Source organism: Cynocephalus volans, chromosome 10 (genome assembly GCF_027409185.1).
Source record: "Cynocephalus volans isolate mCynVol1 chromosome 10, mCynVol1.pri, whole genome shotgun sequence".
Classification (NCBI taxonomy): domain Eukaryota; kingdom Metazoa; phylum Chordata; class Mammalia; order Dermoptera; family Cynocephalidae; genus Cynocephalus; species Cynocephalus volans.
In genome coordinates, this window is record NC_084469.1 from 54,269,661 (window position 1) to 54,282,381 (window position 12,721).

At 38.8% G+C, this 12,721-nt stretch overlaps 1 protein-coding gene across 1 annotated transcript in view; it reads right to left on the reverse strand.

The window, feature by feature from the left end:
- Positions 1-3,896: 3,896 nt before the first annotated feature.
- Positions 3,897-12,721, reverse strand: part of LOC134388641 (zinc finger protein 585A) — a 29,521-nt gene continuing 20,696 nt past the window's right edge. The window contains exons 3-5 of the mRNA XM_063111844.1: positions 10,617-10,743; positions 10,247-10,339; positions 3,897-7,849 (exon numbers count right to left, since the gene is read on the reverse strand). Of these exons, the coding sequence (XP_062967914.1) occupies positions 5,844-7,849; positions 10,247-10,339; positions 10,617-10,743 (2,226 nt within the window). The 3' untranslated portion in view covers positions 3,897-5,843. The remainder of the gene's footprint in view (positions 7,850-10,246; positions 10,340-10,616; positions 10,744-12,721) is intronic.

Sequence of the window (12,721 nt, forward strand, 5' to 3'; positions counted from 1 at the left end):
TATATAGGATTCAATGAAGCTACTCTTTTCATTGCCTTCATGGGCCACTAAGTACTGTTATGAATCTCAGATAGGGAAAGACTCCCAGGTGAAAATAAATAAAAATATTAAGCCACACTGTAAAGATTTAAGTGTTCAACACTTTTTAATAGGCACAGTTATAGTATTAATACAATGTTAAACACATTGATGTTAACAATGTATTATTTCTATGGGGTGAGGGTCGAGGTACAGAAATAACCAGTATTCTCAGGAAAAGTATTACAATTATAATAATAACTACTGTATTGTAACTAAAGTATAATTACATACAACACTAACCAAGACTGTGAGTGATGATACAAATGATGTCCTCTGAGGTGCAGCATTGCATGGGATTTAATATAATGGACTCAGTAGTCAGCTAGCCTGGGTTTGAAACCCCCTGTGCCATTTACTAGCTTTCTAATCTTAGATAAGTTCCTTTACCCTTCTGTGACTCAGATTCTTCATGTATAAAATGGGAATGATGATTGCACTCATCTCAAGGGTTGTAGATTGAATGAGTTTATAAAGAGCCTAGAACAGGGCCTGGTGCACATTAAACACTTAATAAAATTTGCTGTCATAATCCTTTCTCCTCCTATTAGAACCGTGGCCTGGGTTCTATGTTATTTAAGCCTCACAGAGACTTAGTAATATGTGTGCTAGTTCCCTCTGGTTTTAGATTGTCATCATTCCTAATAGTGGTGTCAGCTTCAATGATAATATCAACATAAATGCAAGTAATCACAATGTCAGTGTAGTAGCCAGCCTCCAAGATTGCCCTCGGTAAGTCTCACCTCCCGGTATTCAAACTTCTATGTAGTCTTCTTTCACATTCAATAGCATTGACCAATGTAACCATCCAGCCACAATGTTGTGAATACACTCAAGTAGCTCTATGGTGGGGTCCATGTGATGAGAAATTTGAGGCCCTCGACCTTCTGCTAACAATCATGTGTGTGAGCCTGGAATAAGATCCCACTTGCCCCAATCAGTCTTCAGATTGCAACTCTGGTCAACATCTTGACTGCAACCTCATGAGAGTTTCAGAGCCAGAAACACCTACCTAAACTGTTCCTAGATTTCTGACATTCAGAAATTGTGTGAGAGAATAAGAGTTTACTGTTTTAAGCCACTAAGTTTTGAGTAATTTGTTACATAACAATAAAAAATAAATGTATTGCCTTAGTCTGTTTGGGCTTGTATAACAAAATACCTCCAGGCCTTATGATGCTGAATGATCCAATAGAGAAGGGATATGAAAAAGAGCAACAAAAAAATATTTACTATCATGTCAGATGGTGGAACTTGTAACACAAAGAGTACAAAATAAGTCAGCAAGAAGCGACCCCAAGAGCTATGTTACTTCAGATACAATAGTGAGGACAGAATGGGGTTAGGAGATCTTCACAGACGGGGAGAGGACAGCAAGGTACATGGGCACTGGGGAAGCAGAGTATTCTCAGAGACCAAGGTTGGTGCAAAGGCTCAAAGCCGGAGCAAGCTTTCTTAATGGTAAAACAACCAGAATTGGGACTGCTGAAAAATAATAAAAATGATGACCACTTACACCTGCAGGGTTTCTGGGCCCTATGATCCCTTTTATTATAGTTATAACTTTACACTATGAACATTTAAATGCACATCTATGAAAACAGAAATAACTAAAATGTTATGTGAAAATTTGATATATAAAATATAAATACTACATAATCCAATATGTAATCATACGCACTGTATATTATATAAAATGGAAACTATTTTATTGTAGTAAGAAATATGCAAACAAAAAATGCTATATACTATAAATACACAATATTACTACAGTATATATGATGTGCTCATATAAAATTATAATATCTAAACCTATATTTATAATCTAGTACCTAACAATCTTTTATCTGATGTAATTTATCACGCGGTAAAATATAAAATACTTTTGAGATTCTTCCATTGTTGTAGCCAGTGTTAATAAATCATTTCTTTCTGAATAGTATTTCATGTAATAATTCATCCACTGATGTATATTTGGGTTGTTTTCAATTTTTTTGGCAATTATACAGGTGCTGTGAACATTTGAGTACAGGTTTTTGGTTGAACCTAATTTTTCATTTTTCTATAGTAATGAAAGTAGTCAGATTGCTGGGTGTGGTTAACTGTGTAAGAAGCTGCCAAACTTTTGTCCAGAGTGGATACACCATTTTACACTCCTACCGGCAATGTCCGAAAGATTCCATTGCTCTGCATCCTCTCTTTGCGGTTTCAATTTGCATTTTTCTGATAATTAATGATTTTGAGCCTTATTTTTTATCACCTTATTTTCCATTTCTATCTCATACAAGTTTATGGATGAATATCAAATATATCACAGTAAATGAAAGAAGTCAGACTCAAAAGGATATACATACACACATAGTATGACTCCATTTATATAACATTTTGGAAAATGTAAAACTGTAGAGACAGAAAACAGACCAGTGATTGCCAGGGACTGGAAGTGAGGAAAGCAAATGCCTAACAAGGGATAGGAGGGAATTTTGGGGAGTGAGGGAACTGCTCTCTGTATTGATTGTCGTCTTGACTGCATGATTGTATGTATTTGTCAAAACTCTCAGCTGTACACTAAAAACAATTTGCATGATTGTATGTATTTGTCAAAACTCTCAGCTGAACACTAAAAACAATGAATATTACTGTATGTAAATTGTACCTCAATAAAAATTCATTTATGCTCACACAAAAACCTGCACACAGATGTTTATTGCAGCTCTACTCATAATTGCAAAAACTTGGAAGCAACAAAGTTTTTTTTCAGTATGTAAATGCATAAATAAATTGGTACATCTAGACAGTGGAATGCAGTGCTAAAAGGAAACTATCAAGTTATGAAATGACATGGAAAAAAGTGTAATGCATATTGCTAAGTGAAAGAATCCAATCTGAAAACACTGCATACTATATGATTCCAACAATATGACATTCTTGATAAGGCAAAACTATGGAGACAGTAAAAAGTTGCCAGGGGTTAAGTGGGGAGGAAAGGATGAATAGGCAGAACACAGAAGATATTTAGCAATGAAATTACTCTGTACACTACTATAAAATTGGATACATGTCATTAGTCAACCCTCTTTATCCACATATTAAAACAATAAAAATAATACAAATTGAAAAACAATACAGCGTAAAAACAATTTACACAGCATTTACATTGTATAGGGTATTATAAGTAATTTAGAAATGATTGAAAGTACACAGGGGGTGTGTGCATAATTGAAAGCACACAGGGGATGTGGATATATCTAAGCTATGACATTTTATATAAGGGACTTGAGCATCTGTGGATTTTGGTATCTGTGTGGTTTCTGGAACGAATCCCCTAAGGATACTGAGAGATGACTGTATTCATTTGTCCCAATCCTTAGAATGTAAACTATGGACTTTGGGTGATAATGAGTGTCAATGTAGATTCATCAGTTGTAACAAACGTACCACTCTGCTGGGGGATGTTGATAATGGGGGAGGCTGTGCTTATGTTGGGGTAGGTGATACATAGGAAATCTCTGTACCTTCCTCCCAATTTTACTGTGAACCTAAAACTGCTCTAAAAAATAAAGTTGTATATATATGTGTGTGTGCATATATATACACACACAGCAGTACTACACACGTCAGTACTATAATATTAATACTATCACAACAAATATAAAACAAAATTAAAAGTAATTTACAATAAAATGTGTCTCACTCCATGAGGCTTGGACATGCAGAGGATGGTCATATGCTTTTGTTGACTTATAACTAACAATATTACAAACAGAATACCCTCATTGGGATCTGCCATCCATGCTCCCATCAAATGGCCCATATGATGTCACTTCACTCTCTCATAATTCCATTTCACAGGTGAGGCAATTGAGGCCCAGAGGAGTTGCTGGGCAGGCACAGTGGATTGGTGGCACCAGGATTTGAACCCATGTAAACAGCTTTCAGTGTTCTGCTTGTGTCACTTCTTGTGTAGTTAATAAGAAGGAAGCTCAGCTTGTGGTCTCCTAGGGTTCTAAGGGTCTCCTAGGCTCCTCCCTGGTCTGTCACAGGTTGCTAATTCCCCTGTGCCTTTTGAGGCACTCAGAGGCAGGGGTCTATGAGGCTGTTATGTCATCCTCATCCCCACACCCTATGGCTCCAATCCATACACAGAGAAGCAGTGCTAGGGAATTTATAGTAGCCAAGAGTGACTGAGGGGCCTCATGAAGCAATGCAGGCAATAGGGAATCAGCAGACACTGTGTTAGTGGGAGCCCACGGGGAATCACCAGATACCACCAGGATTTAATGGAGAGGTCACAGATACTGTGTTACTGGTTAATCAGCATCAATGAACATTTTGATAATGGGGGTCCTAGCAATAAAGGAGCAGTGAACGCTCCAAAATCTAGATGGGAAATTTGGAAATTACCAGTCATTGCCCTTACTAGAGGGGAAGAAGGCAGGTTAACAGCATGCACCATATTGGGGGCATCACCATATGATATCTTGAGGATAGTTAAATGGACATAATTGGTCATCACTGTGATGAATAAATAAATTAAGGAAGATCACAAGATACCCTTCTTTATGACAGACATGGGTCTAGGCACATAGTGGTGATGAAAACAGGGAAAAACATTTTATGAACAAACAAGCAAAATATGCAGGGCATTATCATAGTGGTAAGTGCTGTGGAGAAAAGCCAGGTAGGCAGGGAAGACTGTGAAGAGGTGTCACTGGAGAAAAAATATGAGGGAGCAAGCCACATAAGATATGAAAACTGTGCTCTTTGCAGAAGGCACTGAAAATGCAAAGGTCCTCAGGCAGGAAATGAAATGATGCTTTTGAAGCACATGGAAGAAAAGGTCTTTGGAGAGTACATGGTATAAAGACAGATACACAGCAGACAGTGAACAGGTTGGGTTTTGTTTTAATATGAGTTAAGTGATTAGTTATGAAAGTAGGTCATTAAGGAAGACAAACAAGCTGAAAAAACTGTGACAGCAGAAGGGAGACAAGTTGACCCAGATGACCTAAAAATTCTTACTCACAAGCTTTCCTGAGGGTAGTGCAAGTTCACAGGACACTATGCTGGGGACAGAAAACTGTGCTGAAACCTTGTGAGAATCAAAGACGCTATTAGTGGCAAATGAAAGGGGTTACGAGTTATGGCAACAGACAATATTGGGGACTCAATATACATAAGTCTGTCGGTATACATAAGAAATTTTTTATTGTAGTGATTGTCTTGACAAAAATACTCAGTGGAGGACTGGATATGTACAACTGTTAGATTCAACAGAAGAAGGAAAAAACACTCACAATTCTGATAGACCGTGTATTCTGCAAAAACAACTCACAGAATTCAGGATTTGTACTACTGTATACATGATGTTGTTTTACCATTCAATTTGTTGGCACTGTACCTATTCCACAGCAAACAAAATTATCATTTACACGACTTAACATAATCTTTCCTATGAAGAATTTGGTAACAGTGTTTGATCATATCTTTCATGAGAAGGCTTCTTCATAAAGCATCTTCTTCTAATGTATCAGGTTGACTCAGTTCATGCTCAGGATAAATGCCCTAAAGATTAATGAAGCTGTTCACAATGTGGGAAGGGTCTCCTGACTCATTCCGTGCCTTCCCAAAGGTCCTCTTATGAAAAGTAATGTGTGACATTCTGATGTAGACATTTCTTCTTACAATAATATACATGTTTTCTGCAGCATGGATTCAATAATATACAATCAGAACTGTCCTCCGAGATGTTTTCGCAGTTTCTCTCAAGTGTGAACACTCTGATGCACATTGAGCACTGATTTCTGAACGAAGCCTTTCCCACAGACTGCACACTTGTAGGGTTTGTCTCCAGTGTGAGTTGTCCGGTGTTTATTCAAATTGGACCTGTCGGTGAAGGCCTTCCCACACTCAGCACACACATAAGGCTTCTCTCCTGTGTGAATTCGCTGATGCACTTGGAGCTGTGATTTCTTAGTGAAAGATTTCCCACAGTCACTGCATTCATAAGGTTTCTCTCCAGTATGAATTCTATGATGTATAATCAACTCTGACTTCTGTCTGAAGGTCTTCCCACATTCAGAACAAATATAGGGCTTTTCCCCAGTATGAGTTTTCTGGTGTTTACTCAGATTTGACCTGCCACTAAAACCTTTCCCACACTCAGCACACACATAGGGCTTCTCACCTGTGTGAATTGGCTGGTGCACCAGAAGCTGAGACTTGGAGGTGAACAACTTCCCACAATGACTGCATTCATAAGGTTTCTCTCCAGTATGAATTCTCTGATGAGTAATAAAGTTTGACTTCCGGATGAAGGCTCTTCCACACTCAGTACATACATAGGGTTTCTCTCCTGTATGAATTTTCTGATGCACAATGAGGATTGATTTCTGGTTGAAGGCTTTCCCACATTCATGGCATTCATATTGTCTCTCTCCAGTATGGATTTTCTGGTGTATATTGAGGTGTGACTTCTGGGTGAAGGCTTTCCCACAGTCACTGCATTCATATGGTTTCTCTCCAGTATGAATTCTCTGATGTGTAATCAAGTCTGACTTCTGAGTGAAGGCCTTGGCACATATAGAACATATATAGGATTTCTCTCCTGTGTGAGTTTTCTGATGAGTAATAAGATTTGACCTGTTGGTGAATGCCTTCCCACATTTACTGCACATGTAGGGTTTTTCTCCTGTGTGAATACGCTTATGCACATGGAGTTGTGACTTGGAAGTAAAGAATTTCTCACAGTGACCACATTTATAAGGTTTCTCTCCAGTATGAATTATTTGATGTGCAATCAAGTGTGCCCTCCGGATGAAAGCCAGCCCACATTTCATGCATACATATGATTTTTCTCCTGTATGAATTCTCTGGTGCACCGTGAGTGCTGACTTCTGAGTGAAGGCTTTTCCACAGTCACTGCATTCATAAGGTTTCTCTCCAGTGTGAATTCTCTGATGTATAATCAACTCTGACCTGTAGGTAAAGGCCTTCCCACATTCAGTACATATGGAAGATTTCTCTCTAATTTGAACTTTCTTATGTGTAATGAGGTTGGAACTACTGTTGAAGACCTTTCCATACTCACTGCATGTATAGTGCTTCACTCTTGTGTGAATTCGTTGATGTACGTGGAGTTGTGACTTGGAAATGAAGGATTTCCCACAGGTACTGCATTCATATGGTTTTTCTCCAGTATGAATTCGTTGATGAGCAATCAAGTGTGTCTTCTGAATGAAGGCTTGTCCACATTCAATACATACATAGGATCTGTCACCTGTATGAATTTTCTGATGCATCTTGAGTGTGGACTTTTGAGTGAATGCTTTGCCACAGTCATTGCATTCATGGTGTCTCTCTCCAGTATGAATTTTCTGATGTATACTGAGATCAGAGTTATAAGAGAAGCCTTTCCCACATTCACTGCATTCATAGAGTTTTTCTCCAGTATGAATTCTCTGATGCCTGAAGAGAGAAGATACCTGGAAAAAGAATTTTCCGCATTCATTGCATTTATAGGGCTTCTCTCTACTATGAGTTTTCTGATGTGCAATAAATTCTGGTTTCTGTACAAAGGCCTTCCCACATTCAATACATACATAGAGTTTTTCTCCTGTATGAACCTTGAGCTGTGATTTCTGGGTGAAGATCTTTCCAGGATCAGTACATTCATAGGACTTCTCCCCCATATGAATTTTCTGATGTTGAGAAGGTGCTTGTTTATAACTGAGGATTTTTCCACATTGATTATGATCCCATAATTTCTCTCCTGTTGGAGAATACTCATGGTCAGAATAGGAAGGAATTTTATCATATTCAGTAATCTTTTTAACATTTTTATATATTATTTCTATTATGACTATGTAAATATAAATTATGCTTCAAACCATTTCCAAATGAGTCCCTTTGATGGGGTCATTTGGGGGAAGGAATAAAGTTTGGGTTCACATGAATTATTTCCCTAATGTCCTTATATTCATAATGTCCACAATTTGTAGTCAATATTTTCTGGATGAAAGCAATATCACTTAAAGACTTACCTTCTCTTTGCTGATAGCTCTCTATCTGGTCACCAGTATGCTTCAATTCTTCTAGAATCATATACAATGAAACAGCAGGGTTTTCATCACCTTCCCTCTCAATGTGGAAAGAAGCTGTTTCATAAATTCCTTGACATAAGGTTTGAAACCCAAACTGCTCTTCTCAAAAGAGAAACAGGTGATTTTACCTCAAAGAACAGCTAGCAGAGTCTACAGGGGAGGGTACATTTGGGTCATCCAGACTGAATGCAGAGAATACGGTGAGGGTGAGTAATTTGATGAGGAGTGTGGTGATAGTGTTGATAGGAGAAACATTCTGGGACACAATTCAGCAGTTAGAAGAAATAAACTACATGAGCAAATTGTACCATGGATAGATGTGGAAAAAGTAAGGGAAAGAAAAGTAACACTTATATAAAACAATGATATAGGGCTGGCTGATTAGCTCAGTTTGTTAGAGCACAGTGTCATAACACCAAGGTCAAGGGTTCAGATCTCAGTACCAGCCAGCTGCAAAAAAAAAAAAAAGATACACACTCCTAATTCACTTCAAATTTTACAAAAAACACGAATTAAAAAATGTTTCCATCATATAAAAAGTGGCCTATGGTGGGAAAGGAAATAAGTTTGGGTAAAAGAGAAAAAAAGGTTAAATAAAAAATAAAATGAGTGAGAGAATCCTCATCCAGACTCATGATGATAGTGTGTCCTAAACTGAGGACTATAATTAAACTGTAATCTCATCAGGTGAAGTACAGAAATAAAGCAGTAACATAAAAAAATCCACCAGGGTCCTGAGGCACGGAGATAGGGAGCACAGTGGCAACTAGGAAAGCTGCCACTACCACCCCAGGGTCCTGCCGCGGTCCTGAGGTACGGAGCTGGGGGAAGCCGAACCCAGCTGCAACCAGGTGAAGAGCACACCAAAAACACCATTTCCACATGGGTAGCACACCACAGCCAGCGCAATTGCCATGGCTGCCATGAAAGTGGCTAGTCTGTATAGCAGCAGTCACAGCCACTGTGCATCTGGCACACCAGACTCTCAACTGCATTGGCACAGGAGAGGCATCAGCACAAGCCACTGGGAAAAAAAAAAGAAAGAAAAAAAGAAAAAAGTCCTCTCTCTCCACAAAGCACACTCCAGAGTAACAGAAGTATCTGATTTACAATAATAGGGGAGAACCTGATCACACTTGTCTCACTACTAGACAGATCATCTAGGCAACAAACCAACAGAGGAACAGTTAATCTATCAGATGGAGAGAATAAATCAATGGTTATTAGACAAGGGAGGGAGAGGGGGAAGGAAAGTGGAGGGAAGGTTTGAGATTGGATAAGGGGCATAAAGAATAAGTATGATTTCTAATAATGAATATGCTAATAAAAATAAAAAATTAAAAACAATTTTTTAAAAATCAAGCAGGCAGAGAGACCCTAGTCAGTATGGAGTCACTCAAGCAATATCAGAAGGAAATGTCAGGAAGAGAGATTAATAATTTGCAGAAAACAATCACATTATTACATTGAGGAAAATAATCTGTCAGAAAAGGTGATTAATAATCTACAGATACTAATCTCCAGAATAACCTACAGACAAAAACACAGCAGAAAGGTAATCCCAAAGGTAAAGTGACAATGACCCCTTCTCATCATCAGCTGGAAAAGAGGCATGTGGAACTGGGAAGAAGTCAGAAATCTCAAGACAGTGCCTATGGAGAAAACAGGAAGAGAGCCTGGTAAGAAACAAAAAGGGACTAGAAGGAGTAGGAGTGTGTGACACATAGTAATTCTGAAAGAAAGCAGGTCCATGAATGCCTAAATGTGCAGAAGGTATGGGAAAATAAGAATGTTAGAATGTAACCAAGAAAGAAAGATTTTTAATGAGGCAAACTGGCACATGATCCAGGTTCCAAAAAGCCAGGGAAGAAGACAGACATGATAAAGGTCATCCAGGTAGAAGGTATTTAATTATCCGAGAGGCCAATATCAAAGATCCCTAAGCAATACAAAAAATTTAGAATCTTCCACAAGAGTCATCTTAATAGCATTTCAAAGGTGCCTATCTTTCTCAGCAGAGATGAAATTTACTCCTCTGCCTCCCATGTACCTGGGGTCACACTCACTTGGACATCTCTGATGTGGGCTCTCACTCTGCAATGACCATGGCTCCTTTCCTTGTTCCAACATGAAAACCTCTGTTTCACGAACTTGATAACCTATTCATGGGAAATAATAAAGGACAGGGTTCAGTTAATTACATTTCAGAGCCCAATCGATAAAGTCTTATTGTTCAATGAGTGTTTGTTCTTCAGAAAAGTAACCATATATCTCTGGGAACAGAGTAATTGATATAGAATATTCAAAATAAATTAGGAATCTTGAACAAATCGAAGACAGAATCATCACTATTTAAGATGTCTCACAGCATTCATCAACTGAGAATGGAAACACTCAGTGAGGCTTCCTTTCAGACAGCAATGTGACTGTGCTTACCTACTGATAGCAGGTGGCTGTAGGTCTCCAGCATTACATCCCAGTAAAGGTTTCTCTGAGCAGTGTTCAGGTGCTGCCATTCCTCTGTGTTGAAATCTATAGCCACATCCCTGAAGGACACTGATCCCTGTAAGGGCACATTACCGCTCAATGTGAACAGTTAGCTTTGGGGGACTAGAGAGACTTTACTTAGGAATATGGAATGTGGGTTTCATTGCTTTTTAATTTACCTCCTCTTTTAAAAACTCACCCTCAGAGTGATGTCAGCAAGAAGGCCAACTTAAAGTCCTAGCACTCATTCCCCAACAAAGATTGCTTAAACCATGAATAAACAAGTATATTTCTATGAATATGACTAAAGGAGAGCACCAAAGGAGTAGCAGAAATCTTGTAGAGCACAGAAATCCAGAATGGCCACACAGAGAATGGAAGAAAACATCTTGCCTGAATGCCGGTCAAGATCAGCCCTAAACCAGGAGAGACTTCTCTCTGTGGGGAAAAAGTAATCAAGAGAACCCACATCCCCGACAGCCCCCATAACTGCCTTAGACACCTAGAGTACTCACAACTGAGAATTGCAGTCCTCACAAGAGCTAAGCCCAGATGAAGGAGCTCCCCGAAACCCATGCAGGTGCACTCCCCTTGAGAAGAAGACAGCACTGTGCCCTGCTCCCCATGGCCCTGGTAGCTACAATGCTATGACAATTTGGATCTGGAACAAAAGCTGGCATGTGTTCTGCTCTGGGGGCAAGTAGCCATGGCATCCTTACACCCATGAGGCTCACTGGCGCGGTCCACGCCATGGCAGGATCCTAAAGGAATCAGCTTGGGCTGCCCTCTCCAAGATGGCAAGGCCACAGCTACGAGCACTTGCTACAACCATAAGGGCTACAGCCTCGGTTTCATGGTACTGCTTTTGCTTTCTCTTTTGATATTTTGGTTAGCGTGGCAGTTCTCTGAATTCCCAAAACATTATAAAAATAACACAAACGATTTTGCGGTCATTGAACTAAACATTCCCACAGAGGATCCAAGTAAATTGGACAATTTAAAATTATCCCCTTATGATAAATTGACCACACCAACATATGTTCCAAAAGCACCACTCATGACTAAATATGAGCTGCAGCCTAAACACGCTAAGTTATTTCAAAAAGGAAATTTCCATCCTCTCCAGACCATCTGGGTAAATGGATATATGGGATACAAAATGGGGAAAGGAAAAATTTGGTATCCCCCTAGGGGATGTCCAAAATATGATGTAAGTTGGCAAACATCATTTACTGGAGACTATATTAATGGCAAGAGAATGGTTGGTATTAATGGGAAATTACATGATTGGGATAAATTAAGTATATGGGAATGAAACCGTAGAATTCCCTTTACTTGGTGGTGTCTGGTTTTAAATAAATCATTAAGAATCAGGTGTTGGGATAAAAATATGTGCTGTAAAATTATTAAACCTGCAAAATTAGATCTTAGAAAAATAAGATAGTGCAACTGGTTTTGTGAGGGATGGTGCTGTACACAATGACACTTTGACATTTAGATCAAGATTACAGGGACACAGCCAATGCATAACCTTAAAATGTGCATGATAATGCTGCTCAAATATCCACTGTTCTTTTTCCACATGAACAGTAGGTTCATTCCATTAGAACATAAAATCATTAGACCCCCATTAGAATTTAAATGTTAACATTTTTCCTTTCAGCAAAGTTGTATTTACATTTAAGAACAGATATAGGTTATCTAACACTTTGTAACCAAAATAGCTGCCACCCTGTTAATAGGGTGGATATTAACCACAGCTTGCTAACAGAAAAAGGTCACAAGATAACTTCAAGACAATGAAGGGATGGTTCTGATTTGATAACCTGATTCCAGGAAAAAGAAGCATGAGTTGATCACCTGAGACATGCTGACAAAAGGAAAGGACTGGCTGACCTCTAAAAAAGTTTCCTCCTTGCTTTGTGGACTATTGACTTAAGCTTGCTGATACAATAAAAATAGTACCCAAAACCCCCCTGTAGAGAAAAATCTAAATAAAAGGCATTGTCTCATGCTCTGCTGGGCTCCAGCTGCAACACACTGACAGCCTGCAG